General features: G+C 45.0%; 1 protein-coding gene across 1 annotated transcript in view; it reads left to right on the forward strand.

Moving 5' to 3' along the window:
* RIN3 (Ras and Rab interactor 3) overlaps window positions 1-20992 on the forward strand; it is an 88193-nt gene that overhangs the window by 61139 nt on the left and 6062 nt on the right. The window contains exons 6-9 of the mRNA XM_077323530.1: window positions 4077-5513; window positions 12889-13197; window positions 17091-17222; window positions 20514-20677. Coding sequence (XP_077179645.1) covers window positions 4077-5513; window positions 12889-13197; window positions 17091-17222; window positions 20514-20677 — 2042 coding nt within the window. The remainder of the gene's footprint in view (window positions 1-4076; window positions 5514-12888; window positions 13198-17090; window positions 17223-20513; window positions 20678-20992) is intronic.

Genomic DNA, 20992 nt, shown 5'->3' on the forward strand with positions numbered 1-20992 from the left:
GGGCTCAGATACAGCCAAATGCACATCCCTGCTGGGAAGCAAGAAAGGAAACATAATGAAATCTGTCTTGATGAGGTTCTGTTTTTCAAAGTTCCTGCAGGCTTGTACCTATTCCAAGAAAAGGAATGGCAAAGTAATACCAGGAAAATGAGGCAGGTATAGGATTATATCCTTGTTTTTGCACCATAACTATAAACTGGGAGACATAAAGAGATTTCCTTGCTGGCTGCTCCACAACTGAGCAGATAAGAGGTGCCCTGTGGTATCAGACCATCTAGTTCAGTTTCCTGTTTCACACAGTGGCCACCAGTTGCCCTGGAGGACCAGCAGATTCAAACCTCTTGAGGTTGTCTCCTAACTCTGGTATTTAGAGGTTTTCTAGCTCTGGATTTGAAGGTTCTTTTTGTTATAATTCCAGGTAGCCGTTGATGAATGCATGTGGGATCACTCCCCCATTTGAACTCAAAAGTCTGTTTCTTGTGTTCGTTTCCCATGTTTTTCTTCCAGGTGTCATTTTTTTTAGTATTTCTTTTAATAAGAACTTAAAACACAATATTTTGTTCCTCCGAAAATGTGCTGTTTGTTCCATCGCTGGCATGTTTTGCGATGTTGTTTCATGGGGTACAGCATCATAGTCCTCTACCTATTAAAAAAAAAACTCTCAGAAGCACGTAGGAGGAAGGAAGGAAGGAGGAGTTGGTTATATGCCACTTTTCTCTACCTGAAGGAGTTTCAAAGTGGCGTACAGTTGCTTTCCCTTTCCTCTCCCCAGAACAGACACTCTGTGAGGGAGGTGAGGCTGAGAGAGCCCTGATATCACTGCTCAGTCAGAACAGCTTTATCAGTGCTATGGCTAGCCTAAGGTCACCCAGCTGGCTGCATGTGAGAGAGCGGAGAATCAAACCCGGCTTGCCAGATTGGAAGCCACTACTCCTAACCATCACAACAAGCTGGCCATGCTGCAGTTTGGGGCATAAGTTCTTCTAGAGGGGCACTCTAAATTCTCATAGAATCATAGAATCATAGAATCATAGAGTTGGAAGGGGCCATACAGGCCATCTAGTCCAACCCCCTGCTCAACGCAGGATTAGCCCTAAGCATCCTAAAGCATCCAAGAAAAGTGTGTATCCAACCTTTGCTTGAAGACTGCCAGTGAGGGGGAGCTCACCACCTCCTTAGGCAGCCTATTCCACTGCTGAACTACTCTGACTGTGAAAAACCTTTTCCTGATATCTAGCCTATATCGTTGTACTTGAAGTTTAAACCCATTACTGCGTGTCCTCTCCTCTGCAGCCAGCAGAAACAGCATCCTGCCCTCCTCCAAGTGACAACCTTTCAAATACTTAAAGAGGGCTATCATGTCCCCTCTCAACCTCCTTTTCTCCAGGCTGAACATTTCCAAGTCCCTCAACCTATCTTCATAGGGCTTGGTCCCTTGGCCCCAGATCATCTTCGTCGCTCTCCTCTGTACCCTTTCAATTTTATCGATGTCCTTCTTGAAGTGAGGCCTCCAGAACTGCACACAGTACTCCAGGTGTGGTCTGACCAGTGCCGTATACAATGGGACTATGACATCCTGTGATTTTGATGTGATGCCTCTGTTGATACAGCCCAAAATGGCATTTGCCTTTTTTACCGCTGCATCACACTGCCTGCTCATGTTTAGTTTACAATCCACAAGTACCCCAAGGTCTCGTTCACACACAGTGCTACCTAGAAGCGTATCCCCCATCCAGTAGGCATGCTTTTCATTTTTCTGACCCAGATGCAGAACTTTACACTTATCTTTATTAAATTGCATCTTGTTCTCATTTGCCCATTTTTCCATTGTGTTCAGATCTCGTTGAACTCTGTATCTATCTTCCGGAGTATTTGCCAGTCCTCCCAATTTGGTGTCATCTGCAAACTTGATGAGTAGTTCCTCCACCCCCTCATCTAGATCATTAATAAATATGTTAAAAAGTACCGGGCCGAGCACCGAGCCCTGAGGTACCCCGCTACTCACCTCTCTCCAGTCTGATGAAGCACCATTGACAACAACTCTTTGAGTGCGGTTCTCTAACCAATTCCCTATCCACCTAACGATCTAAAAATCCAGATTGCAGTCCTTCAACTTATCCATCAGAACATCATGGGGAACCTTGTCAAAAGCTTTACTAAAATCCAAGTAAATGACATCAACCAAATTTCCCCGATCCAGCAAACCTGTTACTTGGTCAAAAAAGGAAACTAGGTTGGTCTGGCAGGACCTGTTGGAGACAAATCCATGCTGACTTCCTTGGATCACCAAATTGTCCTCCAGATGTTTGCAGATCGCTCCCTTTAATATCTGCTCCATTATCTTCCCCACAACAGAGCACTAATCTCCAGCACTAATATGCAGCTGTGGCTAGTCTTTTGGACTATTTTCAGCATTTATACTTAACCCCATCCTACGCTAGATCCTAATTCTCTTTGCAGGCAATTACAGTCCATTTCAGAAATGCACAGTTGAGTGTTCAAGTTGTACGAGGCTCTGAAATCCCACAATTTAGCCCCAGGCTGTGCTAGAGCTGATATCCAAAGGGTTCAGCACCAGCTTGTTATTTTGCAACTTATTTCTTACAAACAGGAAGGGTTTTTTTAGGTGTGTAACAACTTCCTTTGACTTTGGCCTATATCCTCCTGATTCAGGACTGCTTCACTCACGTTTTTAGGCTATCTGTGTAGGAAAGTAGCTTCCACATATGCCTGCCATGTCAGATGCAAGAACTTCAAGGGAAGTAAAAAAAATTTAAATTATTTTTTGGATATAGCTCCAAGGACTCTGCCTGTACTTTAGTCTTTTATGATGACATCTGCTGTCTGCAGTCCTATCCACATGAAATTCAAAGTGGAAGTTTCCACTATCTAAACAGTATTCCACTATCTATTCCAGTATTCTGCTGGAATACTACCCAAATGTAAATGTTTGTTTTTCTACCGGCCCCTATTCGTTTCCTGTGTAGCTCATTTCCTATTTTGATTTTTAAGGCCCTTAAAGACTGAAACAGGAGTAACTGATGAAAGTACACCTACTCCTATAGAGGCCACCCCCAGCGGCATACTAAGGGCAGGACGGTGGGGTGGTCTGCCCCAGCTGTGCATTACCTCTGCCCCTGAGGGAAGATCCCCCCCACTCCAAAGATCCTGGGCACAGGGTTTGGCTTGTGGCTTGCACTTTGCATTTATTACACCCACTTGCTCCCCACCCTAGGATAGCGGGAGGAAGGGGTGAAACAAAGATGGGCAACAAAGATGGTGAGGGGTTTGGAGACCAAGACGTATGAGGAAAGGTTGGGGGAGCTTGGTCTGTTTAGCCTGGAGAGGAGACAACTGAGAGGGGATCTGATAACCATCCTCAAGTATTTATAAGGCTGCGATATAGAGGATGGAGCAGAATTGTTCTCTCTTATTCCGGAGGGACCAGAACCAATGGGACATTAATACAAAAGAAATTCCATCTAAACATCAGGAAGAAGTTCCAGACAGTTAGAGGGGTTCCTCAGTGCAACAGGCTTCCTCGGGAGGAGGTGGGTTCTCCATCTTTGGGAATTTTTAAACAGAGGCTAGATAACCATCTGACGGAGAGGCTGATTCTGTGAAGGCTCAAGGGGATGGCAGGTTACAGTAGATGAGCAAATAGGATGTGAGTGTCCTTCCTTCCTTCACTTAAAAAACCCCAGAAAACAAAGACTGCCATGAAAATCATGAATGTTTGGTTCTGAAAGTGGGAATATTACTCTGAGGATTGGGTGAGGGTGAATGAGTAATGTTACAGAGTTGGTGTTGCCAGCCCACAGAAGCCTGCAAAGGTAGCCTTTACTTCATGTAGTGGAAGCTTGTAATACATTTCCCCACAGAGTTTTGTTTGAGACTTTAAAATGTACCTATGTGTTGTTGTTTTTTTGCCACAGACTTAAAACAGTATTCTGCCAAGTGAAATGATTTGAGGGTATTGGTGATTTTGGCATTTCTAAGCCTCCCAAAATAACTGGGGTTAAAGACTTGCTGCCTTTTCCCTTTCTGAGACAAAGCTGTTTTATTATTTTGGGCAGGTTTCTGGGATTCCACTTTAAATCAGAAGCGAAGAGGAAGGCTTTCCCACCCTGTGCAAGGTTCTGCTTTTGCCACCGCCCATGCAACTAAAATTAAAAAAAACACCCAGTGTTTTGCAAGCAGCGGGAACAATTGTGCATGTGAAATTGAGCTGTCAGTCGGAAGTGACAGGCGGTGGTTTGTGAATCCTATTTTTATAGAAGAGAGAAGCAATCCATTTCCCCTGAATGTGCCTCCTCAAGAGAGCTGTAGGGAGACTCTTTCTTCAGCGGTGGACATTGTGACACGACCCGTCAAAAGAACTCCCAGCCGTCGCCCTCCACCTCCACCTCCGCTGCCACCACCTCCACATGCTCTGAAGCAACCTGTGAAGTCTCCTGAGAGCACTTCTGAAGAGCTCCACCTTCAACTTCAGGGGGGGAAGGATATGAAAACAGAGGTCAGTCAAGAAAATGATGGGGATGGACCCTTCTCTCCCAATGGCCATTCGCCTGCAAAGACAAGTATTTCCGCTCCATTTATTCCGCCAAGAAGGTGCATGTCTGAAAGACCTTTGGGAAGAAGTTGTGTTGATAAATATGGGAAATGTGCTGTGCCAGACAAGGAACCAGCAGGAAAACAGAGTGATGGGACTCAAGGACACATTAATAACATTCAGGGTGCTGAGGCTCCACATGAGGCCACAGAGAAAGAGCCCTCACAGTGTCAGGAAGCGACACCTGATACGGGCACGGAGACAACCCGGGATGAGATGCAGAAGAAGCCTTCAGAGAAGCCTGTGGGACCACCCATCCCTCCCCCAAGAAAGAAGAGGCTCTCTAGACAGGCATCGTCAGCCAGCACTTGCCTTTCCAAACAGATGAGCTTCGAAGAGTCAGAAGCACCTGTGCCGCGAGAAGACAAGAGGCCAGTAAAAAAATCCTGGTTGGATGCAAAAAGGAAATCCAAACTTGACCGTAAACTTGTCAGTTCATCAGATCGCGAAGGCTCCCGTGACTCTCTAAACTGCCCAGTTAGCAACGCTTCAGCTCCGACTTCTGCCTCTGAGCAAGACTCCTATTCCACCAGCAGCACAGAGGATGAGACAGAGCAAGTCACCAGTCCCTCTGTCAAGAAGACCCGCTCCTTGCTCCTAGGCCGAGCCAGGCACCGCCTTTCCATGGTCAGCCTGAGTAATGTCTTCACGGCTTTCCTGTCCGCTGACCGAAAGCTGCAGAAGAAGATTGTGGAGTTGGCCCAGGACAAGGACTCGTACTTTGGCAATTTGGTGCAGGATTACAAAGTGTATAGTTTGGAGATGATGGGAAGGCAGAGCTCCAGCACGGAGATGCTGCAAGAGATCCGCTTAATGATGACACAGCTGAAGAGCTACTTAATACAAAGCACAGAGCTGAAATCTCTGATAGACCAGGTGGTTTACACCGATGACCAGCTGGGTAAGTGGTTCCATTCTGCTCATTCTTGGAGTCCATTGGTTTTTGGAATGGGAAGACCAGGCGGGAACATGAGAGGAGGCGCAAGATGATAAAATAGGTAGGAGAATCATAAAACTAAGTTATGGTGAAGGTTGGCAGTTAAGAAATAGAACAATGACTAAGTAAATCATTGCACTGGACATTTGCCATAAGTCCACTCTGACCTAGGGCTCAAGCAGATAAAGATAGTCTTGCCCATAAAAAGCATATTGTCAGCCTGTACAGCCTCAGTTTGCCTTTGGACCATGTGGGGAAAGAGAGAGAGTTTAACCATTCAGACTCCAGTTGATTTTTCTAGTCTAGTTGAAATTGGGTTCACCGTTTGGGTATTAGATTCAAGAGGGTAGCCGTGTTGCTCTGAAGTAGCACCACAAAATTTGAGTCCAATAGCACCTTTAAGACCAACAAAGATCCTTGTTCCATTTTGTCTGAGGAGGTGTACATGCACTCGGAAGCTCACGCCTTGAATAAATCTTTGTTGGCCTTAACGGTGCTATTGGACTCAAATTTTGTTGTGTTTGTTTATTAGCAATTTAAAGGAGAAAAGGTGTATCTTTTTTAAAATGTCTACTTTCCCCCTTTAAAATGCTCACAATAAAGCAGATGGCCAAGTTCTGAACAACAGATACAAGTAGAAGCTGAAGGGTTAAACACTGTCTCTCTTTCTGTGTGGCCCAGTGGCAAACTGAGGCAATCTAAGCCCACAGATTGCCTTTTATGGACAGAATGATATGAGACATGATCTTTTTTGCACTTGCTTCAGTCCAAAGTAAAGTGATTTTCTCTCAGTCTCAGCTGTACCCTGCTTTCTGTAGTATGGTAATAATAACGATCTACTGTAACAGGTTGATGTAAGACTACAAGAAGATAATGTGTGTAAAGCAGGGTGTTCAAAGGCACTAGATTTGGGGTAGTCAAACAGTGGCCCTCCAGATGTCCATGGACTACAATTCCCATGAGCCCCTGCCAGCACTGGGAATTGTGGTCCATGGACATCTGGAGGGCCGCAGTTTGACTACCCCTGCACTAGATGATCATGATGCTACTGAAATTGTTTCTCAGTGGCAGCGGCTAAGCCTAGATATTGATGCCTGCAAAGTGGGAATACTTGCTAGTTTACAGAAGGACATCCTCACATGGAGCTGCCTTATAATGAATGAGACCATTGTTCCATTAAGGTCAGGATTGTCTGTTCAGACTAGGAGGAGGAGCACCCCTGGGTCTCAGATAGTGGCCCTTCCCATATCCTACTACCCCCATCCTTCTAACTGGAGCTGCTTGGGGATTGAACCTGGGACCTTCTGCCTGCAAAGCATATTGTCTACCACTTTGCCACAGCCCTTTCCCTAAAGCTGAGTTTGAAACTGATAATTCCACTTTTACACAAAATATCATTGTGTCTGGATGCAGACAAAGCAGGTCATGAGAATGCTGATCGGGCACTATCCTTTGCTAAAGTGACAGGACGCGTGTGTGTCAGATTGGCCTGTGTGATATTATCTCGATATCACAATTTTATAAACTGAGCCAGATCGAGAGATGATGAACTGTTTAAGGTCACCCAGTAAGTTTTAAGTGTGAATTTTGGTCCTTAGACACAAAAATTCTAAATGACCCCCAGACTTTCCCCACTTCTAACCAAATTCATTGTTTAGAGGTCAACTGAATATTATTTTGTGGGACTCATATAGCATTCGAGGAAGAACACTGAGTGAGGTCAGATAAAGTGAGGTCAGTTTTTCAGTTATGGCTCTCTTCCTCACCAGGCATTCACTTCTTGTTTCACTGTGATGCTGTATGATGCTATATGACCATAGTGTAAGTTTAGAAACCACACTCGGTTGGGTAAGAAGCTGGAATGAAACCTGCCTGTGTGAAGAACTGACTCATTTTTTCCCTTCCCCATTGCATTGAAAATCCTTGCTGCTCAAAAGCCCCCTTCTGGGAGGAAAGAACTTATGTAAAAAGGGTTATGGGAATGAATGCACTGGCCCCAACCCTGTAGGATCAATGGAACATGTACATAAGCTGATTGTACTTGAGCTGTGCCCCCTGATTTCTGAACCTTCTACAGGCAGAGCCTAAATTCGTATATTTCTGTATCCCATTCCCCCTCTTCACTTAAGACTGGCCATCTGAAAAAGGGTCACACCATTTTGTGAAATTTGTTGTACAGACCAACACACAAAGTTGCCTTCACTGAGTCAGTCTACCGACCTCCAAGTAGTGGAGGATCTCTGGAGTAGAGTGCTTTCCCAACCCTGCATCATGAGATCCCTGAAGTTGAGGCCCGACCTGGTGTCTCAGGTGCAAAGTACGACCATACCTGTGTATTGCTGACCTCTTCTAATAAATGGCCCTGCCCCATGCAACATGGCTTGCAGAAATCTGGAAAACAGTCTAAAGCAGCCTTTCTCAATGTTTTTACTATTGAGAAACCCCTGAAACATTCTCCAGGCTTCAAGAAACCCCAGAAGTGACGTGATTATGCAAAACGTCATTGGCAAGTATAAGTGTATCCATGCACCCCTCTCTTTCCCACCCCCTCCAGGCCCATCATTGTCCATTTTGAGAGGGGTGTGTGTCGACATAACCATATATGATCATATCATAATTGCCATCTATATGCCATTCATTCAAAAGCTCATAGAGGTCTAAGGTCCTCCATCCTTTCATTTACTAGAGGGGGGGCTTTTATTTTTCCAGTGCTGCAATGTGAGGTTTTTTAGCTGCAGTTAGGGAAACAGAGAGTCTATTTTTGTTGACCATCAGTTAGCCTCCAAGAGATAGGTAGATAGTTTACAAGCCCACAAGAATCCTCAAAAAGCAGGGAACATTCTAATACAAAACTGATATTAGTAATAATTTCTTCCTAGAAAAATTGAATGACTGGATGCACCCAAAGCATATGTTTAAGGGACGCATCCTATGAATTACAATACCAACAATTAGACACTTTAACTAAATCCTTTGCTAAAGAGTTATTTTGTATACTGTGTATCCTAAGCATATGTGTTTGCTGAATAAGTCTCATTTGAAGATCCATGGAGATAGTAAGTAGAGAGTTTAAGGCCATGTTGCATTGCTTTGCCTAAACAGAGCAATCTAACCTCCTTATTTACCTTCACAAAATTCCAGCAAATCCTAGCTTCTGGCCATAAATGGTTATGTCAAAAAAAGCCCTCCCAAAATGGCCAATGATGGGCCTGGAAGGGGTGGGAAGGAGGGAGTCCTCGGATGGGCATATGCAAGGCTATGCTTTCCAAACATATTCTGCAGAATTGTGCCTCTTCTGGAGTTTCTCAAAGCCTGAAGAATGTTTCAAGGGTTTCTCAAGAAGTTGAGAAAGGCTGGAATAGAGTGTGTCATAAGTGATTGATAGACTCATAGAGAGGAATGAGACAGTGGCTCAGTGACATCAGCTTTGCAAGCAGAAGTTCTCAGGTTCAGTCCCCAGCATTTCCCCAGTCAAAATGTTCAGGTGATGCAAAAGACCTGAGACCCTGAAGAGCCACTGTGGACAGGACAGACCTTGAGATACCAATGGTTTGATTTACTCTGAGGCAACTTCATGTGTTGTTATATGTACTAACAGGGTAGAAGGAGACTGTTGCTGTCTATGCTATAGCTAGACCTGAATGCATGCAGTAGTTTATTGTTCTCATGGAGAACATAATCGCCCAAGAGTCAGCCAGGAAAGACCGGTTTGAGCAAGAGCTCTGAGGGAAGAAAAAATGCCTTCAGGGCATCTCAAGCCATCCCTACCCTTTCATGAAAGGTCCTTTGATACGAGCTCATTGCAGGTCTTCTTCTTATGTGCGAAGTCGTGTCCGCCCCATCGCGACCCCATGGACAATGATCCTCCAGGCCTTCCTGTCCTCTACCATTCCCTGGAGTCCATTTAGGTTCACACCGACTGCTTCAGGGACTCCATCCAGCCACCTCATTCTTTGTCGTCCCCTTCTTCTTTTGCCCTCGATCGCTCCCAGCATTAGGCTCTTCTCCAGGGAGTCCTTCCTTCTCATGAGGTGGCCAAAGTATTTGAGTTTCATCTTCAGGATCTGGCCTTCTAAAGAGCAGTCAGGGCTGATCTCCTCTAGGACTGACCGGTTTGTTCGCCTTGCAGTCCAAGGGACTCGCAAGAGTCTTCTCCAGCACCAGAGTTCAAAAGCCTCAATTCTTTAACGCTTGGCTTTCCTTATGGTCCAACTTTTGCAGCCCTACATTGCAACTGGGAATACCATAGCCTTGACTAAATGCACTTTGACTAAACGCTCATTGCAGGTACTGCAGTTCTATTGCCACGTGACTTCAGGAAGTGGTACAGTACAGAATTAAGCTTGTAAGTTGGGTTGGTGCCCCTGTAGAATCGTCAACAGGACAGACATGATGCAATCCACTGTGCCTTTTGCAAATCTGATGGAAGGATTTACGGGTGGGTTTTTTTTGCTGGAAGTTAAGCAAGCATTAAGCAATAGCCTTGGTAAGCTGTAAACACAGGTGGCTTGAACTGCAGAACAAGGAGCTTCGTGCTAATGAACGTCCATGACTATGTGCCAGCTGTGCAGAAGGCTGCATTCAGTAGGGCTGTAAGGAGCAAAGCAGCTACCGGCCACAGGGGGGAAATGAAAGTGGAGAAGGATTGCTTCACCTTGTCTCCGCCCAGACGGATTGTCTTTCCCCACAGTCATGTTGTCAGCATTTCCTCCTAGATGTTCTTCTCGAACCCAACATGGCAGAGGCTGAGTGGCTCCTCCTTATACCCAAAGCCACATTCTCCATAATATGCCAGTGCCTCGGTAGTAGAGCATCTAGTCAGCAAGCAGAAGGTCCTTGGTTCAATCCCTGGCATTTCCAGTTAATAGGGCCAGGCAGGAGGTAATACGAAACACCTCCACTGGAGAGCCTTTGCCAGACAGAGTAGGCATCCCAGAACTGGAAAGAGCCATGACATGAGGCAGCATAAGGCAGCTTCATGGGTGTTCAAATTATTTCCCTTTTCTCTCCCGCTGCTTTAAGGATCACCTTCGCTCCCACAACAAAACAAAATCGGAGTCCACTGGCCCCTTAAAGACCAACAAAGATTTATTCAAGGCATGAGCTTTTGAGTGCAAGCACTCTTCCTCAGACTATGAACTGAGGAAGAGTGCTTGCACTCGAAAGCTCACGCCTTGAATAAATCTTTGTTGGTCTTTAAGGTGCCACTGGACTCTGATTTTGTTTTGTTGTGCTGCTTCAGACCAACACAGCTACCCACTTGAATCTCTCTTCACTCCCACATTCTCTTTTGTATCCAGACCAGGTTCTGCTGCATTTTGTTCCCTAACATCCTAGAATTCATTTCTTTCCTCTGCCATCTAGTTGCCCATGCTGTGAAAATATCTCACCTAAATTACGGAAACTGCTCCTAGCTGGCCTACTTTCCTGTCATTGTTCTCATTTTCTGTTAATTTACTCTCTCTCTGCTAAACTCATCTTTGACTTCTGTTACTAGGTGAGACTTCCTGACAAATATTATTCAAGGAGCACAGAATCAAGTTTGTTGAGGTTGATGAGAGTCAAGGCAAGGAGCTCCTAAAGGAAACAAGAATGTTCTTAAATAAGGAAATGTTTTCAAGAAAAATAATTGCAGGCATATAAAAGAAACATACAATGCATTTCATAGAATCATAGAATTGGAAGGGACTTATAGAGTCGTCTTGTCCAACCCTCTGCAGAATGCAGGAAATTCACAACTACCTGCACACCCACAGTGGCCCTAATTCCATGCCTGATGATGCCCCCCCCCCCACCAAAAAGGTAGAATCCCTGGCCTGGAGGAGATTTACCTCCCATCCCCAAAGTGGTAATTGCTATTTCCCTGATCATGTAAGAAACAGCCACGAGCCAAGCATAGACACAATCCCTTCTGCCCAGCCACTTACAATCTGCCTAAATTCACAGAATAAGCATTTCTGTGAGGTGGCTATTCTCTGCTTAAGAATTCCAAAGAAGGAGAACCTACCACCTTCTGAGGAAGCCTGTTCCACTGAGGAACCACTCTATCTGTCAGGAACTTCTTCTGAAAATTCTTTTGCATTAATTTCATCCCATTCATTCTGGTCTGTCCCTCTAGGGCAACAGAAAACAGCTGTGCTCCATCCTCTATGTGACAGCCCTTCAAGTACTTGAAGATGGCTAACACATCACCTCTTAGTTGTCCTCTCTCCAGGCTAAACGGACCAAACTCTCTCAACCTTTCCTCATACGACTTGGTCTCCAGACCCCTCACCATTTTCACTGCCCTCCTCTGGACATGCTCCAAGTTGTCTACATCCTTCTTCATTTGTGGTGCCCAGAAATGTACCCAGCATGCTAAGTGAGGTCTAATCAGAGCAAAGTGGTACTATCACCTCACACAATCTGGACACTAAACTTCTTTCGATACAGCCCCAAATCCCATTTGCCTTTTCAGCCACCAAGTCACATTGCTGACTCATGTTCAGTATATGGTCTACTAAGACCCCTAGATCCTTTCTGCACATACTACTGCCAAGACAGGTATCCCCCATTCTATAATGATGCATTTGATTTTTCCTACCTAAATCTACCCAGTCTCAATTCACTGTCCAAACCTCAGAAGAGATTTTGAGGGACAAACAAAATGGGCAAAGATGCATTCCACCAATTATTTCCACGCACTTTTCTGCTGGATCTTGCCCTTAAGAGGTGCTTGGCTAGATTAAAGTCCAATAGCACCCTAGACATTTAGGTGATAACCTTTTGAGAGCCAAAACGTTCTTCGTCAGGCACTTTGTTTGCATTGTTTTACTCGTGTCTGCCTTCATCAAAGTCAAATCCCTCTAGCATTTTCTGTTGTTGTGACAAAACCTCCAAGTGAGAACACCACTCTTAAATGCAAAGAGATCATTTGACCATGCAGCCTGTAGGGGCACATTGAATTAATCACCAGTTCCGTGAGAAAGGTTAATAAATAGGCAGAGGAAAGGATGGGAGAGAAGGAACCAAGCTGGAATCTTATTGACACAGTTAATCCAGGGTCTGGGAATCTTTGCACATCTTTTGTAAGGGAGTGGGACAGGTAGGTCAAGAGGCACGGGTGTTTTAAGCCAGGGGTAGTCAACCTGTGGCCCTCCAGATGTCCATGGACTAAAATTCCCACGAGCCCCTGCCAGCAAATGCTGGCAGGGGCTCATGGGAATTGTAGTCCATGGACGTCTGGAGGACCACAGGTTGACTTAGCCCTGTTTTAAACAATATCAGTATCTGAACTAGTTCTGGTCTTCGGCATCTCGATTCTCACTTGTTCCTTTGCTATCTCTTTCCCCTCTCCCAGAGGTGATCATCGAATCCGCTTTGCACAAGTGTGTCTTGAAGCCTTTAAAAGAGGCCATCTACACCTACTTAAGGGATATTCACAACAAAGACGGATCCTTTCAGTTCCTGAAGGAGAACCAGCAGGTCATCCAGAACACGACTACGACCGACCTGGGAATCACCACCAGTGTGCCCGAAACCACATTGCTGGAGAAAATCCTGCAGAAATTCACCAACATGCACAAGGCTTACTCGCCGGAGAAAAAGATTTCCATCCTCTTGAAGTCTTGCAAACTCATCTATGACTCCATGGCCCAGGGAAATCCAGGTACTGGGGGACAATCCTGCACTTGATTTTTTTTTTAAGTATTTTGGATTGCAGAGAATCTGACTCGTTATTGCTGCACTGATTCACTTAGAATGAGTGAATTAGACTTCATTGCATAAAGCCTGTCGCAGCCAACATGAAACTGCTCCTAGACCTTCTGAAGGGTGCAAAAAGAGAGATTCCAGGGGTTGCAGGCACACTTTATATCTAAGGCACGTACTGAACTATACAAGTCTTCTTTGGTACAATATTTTAGAACTCCTGCTTGGCACTTGCTCTAAAAAGATTTACAAACATTGGCTTACATCTTGTGGGATCTTTATTCCTTTGTAACCTCTGTTCTGAGTTCAGGACTCATACCTACAGTAGGGACAAGGGCAGTAATAGCAACTCTTTGGGGAGCAGCCAGAAGAAAAGTTCTCAGCTATTACTCCCGAGGACGACATTTTGTCCAAATGTGTTAATTCAAAAGAAATTCCGTCTAAACACCTGGAAGAAGTTCCTGACAGTGAGAGTGGTTTCTCAGTGGAACAGGCTTCCTCGGGAGGTGATGGGTTCTCCATCTTTGGAGATTTTTAAACAGAGGCTGGATAGCCATCAAGCAGAGAGGCTGATTCTGTGAAGGCTCAAGGGGGTGGCAGGTTACAGGGGATGAGCGATAGAGTTGTGAGTGTCCTGCATAGTGCAGGGGGTTGGACTAGATGACCCAGGAGGTCCCTTCCAACTCTATGATTCTATGATTCTATGTGTTGGGATCTTTGTTAAGCTTTATAAAGGCAACTCCCACGCCTGTCAAAGTATCTCTTATCCATAGTTATATATCGAGATATTTATACCCTCCTTTTGTCTCCAGTAGGAATCCAAAGCAGTTTACAGCATTCATCTCAAGAACAACCCTGTGGGGTAGGTTAGGAGAAAGAATAACAAGCACAGTTTACTCAGCAAGCTTCCAGGACAGGGCAGAATATCCCTCAGATCCTGTCCTGACCTGGATGGTTCAGGCTAGCCCGATCTCATCAAATCTAAAATGCTCTGCAGCAGGGGTAGCCCTCCAGATGTCCATGGACTACAATTCCCATGAGCCCCTGTTAAGCAAACAAGTAGACTTCAAGTTCCAAAACAGGCATAACTTAAAAAGGCACAAGAAGTGCTGAATCGCTTGTTAAGATAGATGTGGTCCCTCTAAATGGTACATTGTCTCATATCTAAAGACTACATCTCCCAGCAAGCAGTGGGAGACTGTTTCTAGATGCTACCATATCTAAAAACACCACAATATTGAATTTCTCTAAAGCAGATGGTGTAGCGGTTACAGTGCCAGACTAAGTGCTTGAAAGACGTGGGATTCCAATTCCTGGCCATCCATTAAACCTAAAAGGTAGACTTGGGGCAGGCTTTCTCTTGCAGCCTGACCTCCTCCTGGAGAGAAAAGGGAGGAGGGGAAACAGCTCTCTTCCTTGGCTTTGCAAGAGATTTCTAATGAGTTCCGAGATCCTTGCTGCTTCATCAGTCAATGCTGATTTGCCGTGTTGTGCCTCAGACCCAAAGGAGTGGCACCTCCCTGCTCGGGTCAGAGCAGAACCTTCATTTCTTTATGGATGTCTGGGCAGGACTCCAATTCCTTTAAACTCTGCATTCAATTATTAAATACCAATTTCATTCAAGTGCTGTAGTCCTACCGGTGGCCAGTGCTGCAGATAGTTTACCTAGAATGTAATCGCGTTGGGGTTTGTAACGGAGGAGAGGGCTTATTTTAAGCCTCTTATCGATATTTATGAAACAAATGTTTCGTGTCATTGAAAAACAGAATGGAGGCAAACTGGATTTGGAGCAAGGCAATTCCACCTTGAACAAGTGAAACCATTTTCAATGTCATTGAAGCAGGCGCTTGAAGGGCTTGCAGTTGGCCATGAGGTGTTGCAGGAGAACCAGGAGATAAATACAGAGGCTATAAGGAAGAAGGTGTCAAATCCTTGCTTGCTGGCTCCGTAAAGATTCAAGGCAGGCAATAACCAAAGAGAGAGGGGACACTGAAGATTTAAATAATATGCAAGACTGTTTCCTATAAAATAATCATGATTCACAATAAACATTCAGTGATTAAAAAATTAATAATATCCATGAATTATATTATTAAAATATGGACCTGAAATGAACCAGTGTTTTTATTTTCTGGTACTGTATGCTTGCACAAGTGAACAGCGTTAAAGTGGCCAGCACCTGGGGATTGAACCTGGGACCTTTGGTATGCCAAGCAGATGCTCTGACCCTGAGCCACAGACCCTCCCCACCTGACTGTATTTAGTTATGCATTCACCAGGACATTTCTGGATTTTGTTTACACATTTAGTATTTCAGTCCTACCTTTTAATACCTAATGTCCATGATGTAGTCTCACACACTGGAGGAGATTTGAGGTCTTTTAAAATCAGTAATAACTACATTGCTCTGTAGTATTATTATGTTGTAATGACCAATTTCACAATCACTAGTTTCCACCTTCCATTTTTTAAAAACTTTGTCTCTAACCCTTTTGTTTAGGGAAAAGATAATGGCTGCACATTAATCCTTATAACTTTGCAATGAAAAGGGCTAGAGAGTTACATTTAAAACAATAAAATCTGGGAAGTACATTGTTGCAATACAGCATTATAGTGCTATGGTTATAGCTATTACCATTTTTTTAAAAGGCTAAGACCCACCTTCTGACGATGTGTAAGACAACAGAGGTCTGTGGTAAGGAGAGTGAAAGGGAAATTTCTGTGTGGATTCTCTGCTACCCATGCAAATGCATTTGCATTCACAGCACCAGTAAGAGCTACACCAATGAGAAGTTTGAAAAAGACTGTAATAAGGATGATCCCTCAAAAGCTATCTGGCTGAGATAATACCAAAGAGAAAAAGCTTGGTGTGGAAACAGCTGAGGAAAGATCTGCCCAAAATATCTTGGAACAACATGTTGCAATGTTGATTGTTGGGAGTCTATTGTGTATGCACCCCCTTCAGACAACCTGGTTCCACTTAAAACCATAACACAGGCATGATACAATAAGTAAACATTTCTACAGACTATATTAAGAAAATCCAGTTGTGCCTTTTATGTTAATATGAATTCAATAAATAAGGATTGCTTAGCTAAGTCCAGGCAGAACAGTTGACACATATCCAATGTATCCAATATAAATAACAAATGTTTTCATTTTTGTTTAAAAAAATAAATCTGGGCTACGTCACTGCAAACATGGCTGTGTTGTAAATAATGAACAGCGAATTCATCCCAAATAGGCATTTAGCAGACAGACAGACAGACAGACAGACAGACAGACAGACAGACAGACAGACAGACAGACAGACAGACAGACAGACAGACAGACAGACAGAGATCAATACTGGAATCATTAAAGGAAATATCTGTTTTTCTTGAATTCTACCATATGGACATATTGTAACTCTGCCTCCTTTTCCAGGAAATGCAGAATAGTTTCTCTCCTGGTACCTACATAAAAGATCCCTTCTTTAATTATCGTTGTCTGAGAATGCACAGCTGCAAACATTCCTCTTCATTTACAAGAAATTGGTTCCATAAGATTATTCCCCCAAAATTGGTTCTTTTTACAATTACAAAGCCAGGGGAAGACTCTTGAAACTTGTTTTACTGCCATATTAATTTGCAAATTTCCCTGATCAGTCCATTTTTTAATCTGTGTTTTGGCTGCCATGCAGCCCAGCTGCTCCACAATTATTCTGCTAAAGGTACTCCTCACAAAGGCCTGTATGTCAGTTTGGATGCACGCATTTTCCCTCCTTCTGCCACACCTAGACTTTTTCATGTCTGAATCAGCAGCCTTTGGCTTGCCAAGCGCGTACCTAAATGGGTCTCTTCTTGTTCTCAGGGAAGCCATATGGGGCAGATGACTTCCTTCCCGTGCTCATGTACGTTCTGGCCCGCAGTGACCTGACAGAGATGCTTCTGAACGTGGAATACATGATGGAACTCATGGACCCTGCTCTGCAGCTGGGTGAAGGTACAAGAGATGTCAGGTTCTCCTCTGATGCTGGAATCTTTTTGGAGGTTAGGGCTGGGGTGGGGCCATGGCTCAGGAACAGACTGGGAAGTGAAAGTGGCCCGGCCTAGAGCAAGCCAAGTTGACTGTCCCCTGTGGTCCCGAAGCTTAGCAATGCCAACCATGGATATTTGCTTGCTCTCTGCTCCTTCCTGAAAATTGGCAGCGGTACAGGGCAAGATCCTTGATAGATTGACACCAGCCAATAAAAGATCTGCTCCAGGTGAGGCTCTGGCAGATTTTCTACAGCTTGGTTATTCTGCTCCTGGCCATCAATGGGCCTTGAGACCAGTGGCCCACTGGTAAAATTGCATCTAGGGTCCATTCCACACACATAGGATAATGCACTTTCAATGTGCTTTAGCAGCTGGATTTTTCTGTGCAGAACAGGATAATCTACTTCTAAAGTGCATTGAAAGTGCATTATCTATTGTGTGCAGAATAGGCCCAGGTTAATTAGTAACAGTCCTGCTCAGTGGTAGAGCATTTGCTTTGTTTGCAGAAGAATCCAAGTTCAATCCCCCATATCCCCAAATTTTTATTTATTTATTTATTTTTATATACCGCCCTCCCCTGAGGCTCAGGGCAGTTTACATGGAACTGGAGAGAGAAAAACAGTATAGAGAACATGATAAATTGAACAGCAGTGAAACAGTCATAACAGGAGAACAGTAACAGAGTGGAACAAACATGGTGAGAGCCTCCAGTTTTAACTGTAACATACAGTTGAACAGCTCAGGTGGGAGATGATATGAAAGACTTCTGGCCAGAGACCGTGAGATGTGGTACCAGTCAGAATAGACAATACGGACCTTGGTAGACAGCTTCATGTCTTTCTTTCTGTGGCCACTAGCTCTGAGAGCTGAATAGCAGCAGGATGCCACTGGTTGTTGTGATTCATGCCTTGCCCCTGCAGCCGATCGCTGCAGAATATGGGATGGACCTGCATGGTGGTGCATTAAGGCTGTGACTTCATTTACAAAGCCCAAGTGAGCCTCCTGCTCTTCCTCTGAGGATTGCACACTGAATTCCCATTCATATCAGTCAGGCCTGATCTGGGGTCTGGCCAGATCCCAGATGTAAAGATGGAACAATGTCAAGTACCTTTAATAACAGAGAGCCGTACAAATACTGCTGGGTGTTTGTCCGCCCCCCCCCCCCCCTGCTATGTGTCCTTCAAGACTTTTAGGGACTTGAATAATAAGGATTCCAACCGGGCTGTTAAGTATGATGCTGATAAAGCATTCAGTTCCCTTTGCATCTCGGCATTGGGGCCATGTGTCCTAGGAATCCACAGTGGAGTTGGTGCAAACAAATTGGCCCCTTTGATAATGTGGCTGCCTAGGTGATAGATACCTAGCGATGGCCTAGAGGGAGCAGAACGTCATGAGCACTTGACAAGGAAGAGATTGTGACTCTCCCCAACACCTCCAGCCACTGCACTGGAAAGCAGAGCATTCCTCAGAATGTCTCACTCTCAGTCCAAATAACTGCTCAACATATTTATTAGCGAACAGCTATGAGTTGCTGGAGGTCCTGTGACAGATGGACAAATTGAAAACTAACAAATAACCAGGTCCAGGTGGCATACGCCCAAGAGCTCTGAAAGAACCCAAATGTGAACTTGTGGATCTCTCGACAAAACTATGCAATCTAGCTCTAAAATGTGCCTCTATTCCTAAGGACTAGAGGGAAGTGGAGGTAACCCCCATCTTTTTTTTAAAAGGGCTCCAGGGGGGATACAGGAAATTTCAGGCCAGCCAGTCTAACACTGATACTGGGTACGTTGGTGGAATCTGTTATTAAAGATAAAATTAGTAAGTACGTTGATAAACAAAAGCCAGTGAAGAAGAATCAGCATAGATTCTGTAAAGGAAGATCTTGTCTCACAAACCATTTAGCGGAGGTGAACAAACATGTGAACAAGGGTGACCCAGTAGAGGTTATTTACCTTGACTCCAGAAAGCTTTTGATAAAGTTTCTCATCAAAGGTTCCGAAGTAAACTCAACAATCATGGGATAAGAGGACAAGTCCTCTTGTGAGTTAAAAACTGGTTAATTAGGAAACAGTATAAAAGGGCCTCTTGTGGCACAGAGTGGTAAGGCAGCCGTCTGAAACTGTCTGCCCGTGAGGCTGGGAGTTCGATCCCAGCAGCCGGCTCAAGGTTGACTCAGCCTTCCATCCTTCCGAGGTCGGTAAAATGAGTACCCAGCTTGCTGGGGGGTAAACGGTAATGACTGGGGAAGGCACTGGCAAACCACCCCGTATTGAGTCTGCCAAGAAAACGCTAGAGGGCGTCACCCCAAGGGTCAGACATGACTCGGTGCTTGCACAGGGGATACCTTTACCTTTACCACAAAGGGGTACCACAAAGCTTGGTACTAGGTCTTGTGCTTTTTAACTTGTTCATTAATGATTTGGAGTAAGCAGGGAAGTGGCTAAGGTTGCAGATGATGCTAAGTTGCCCAGGGCAGTGAGAACCAGGGAGGACTATGAGGCACTCCAGAGGGATCTGTAGAGGCTGGGCGAGGGGACGCTCAGTATGGGCAAGTGCAACATAATGCACATTGGAGCCAAAAATCCTAAATATAAATATACAGTGATAGTATCGAAACTGGTGGTAATTGACCAAGAGAGAGGCTATGGTAGGTAATTCATTTAAGATGTCCACTCAATGTGCTGTGAAGAAGAAGAAGAGTTGGTTCTTATATGCCGCTTTTCTCTGCCCAAAGGAGTCTCAAAGCGGCTTACAGTCCCCTTCCCTGTCCTCTCCCCACAACAGACACCCTGTGAGGTGGGTGAGGCTGAGAGAGCCCTGATATCACTGCTCAGTCAGAACAGCTTTATCAGTGCTGTGACGAGCCAAGGTCACCCAGCTGGCTGCATGAGGGGGGGACACAAAATCAAACCCGTCTCGCCAGATTAGAAGTCCGCACTCCTAACCACTACACCAAGCTGGCTCTCTCAGAGAAGGCCCCCTGAGTTACTGACCGAAATAGATGCTGAAAGCTTGTGAATGTGGTCCTGACATGGGTTTAGCATTCAGGATCGGCAAGGATCTAGGGTGCAAGAAGGAGCCTTCACAGATCCCAGGATCTTGCCACATCCATCATGGAAACAGGGTCAAACAGGATCCATAAGCCGCCCAGGACATGTATGTACCTCAGTTACCCTCGACAGTTCAGAGCACCGCACAAAGGGCACGTAGACCCAAGAACCATTAATGAATGCTTCTTAATCTCCCCTCCCAGGTTCTTATTATTTGATCACAACTTACGGGGCAGTGGAGCTGATCAAAAGTTACGATAAGATCACAGTCACCCGGCAACTGAGCACCGAAGTTCAAGACTCCATCCACCGCTGGGAGAGACGGAGAACGCTGAACAAGGCCCGGGCCTCCCGGTCATCTGTGCAGGTGAGATGCTTCAGCCACTCTGTGGCTTCGCTTGTCCTTAGCAGCCTGGGCCCTGAAATGGGGACTGTGACCTGGACCATCCAGCAGGCCAATGGGAGCTCTCTCTGGCCAAGATCTCTGCAGGGGAAGGACTTCTCATCCAGGTCAGACAGTGCTGGTTTAAGCCAGGTGAAGTCCTGGCCTATGTCTATTGACCTCAGTGGACTTAACTCGGCTTACTAAGAATACACTTCCAGTTGCAAAGGCAAGTGTCTCCAAAATGCCCCCCACCTCAGGTACACTGTTATTTCATTGTGTCTGTCTGTTCAGTACGAT

The sequence above is a fragment of the Paroedura picta genome, chromosome 2, assembly GCF_049243985.1.
Source record: "Paroedura picta isolate Pp20150507F chromosome 2, Ppicta_v3.0, whole genome shotgun sequence".
Lineage (NCBI taxonomy): Eukaryota > Metazoa > Chordata > Lepidosauria > Squamata > Gekkonidae > Paroedura > Paroedura picta.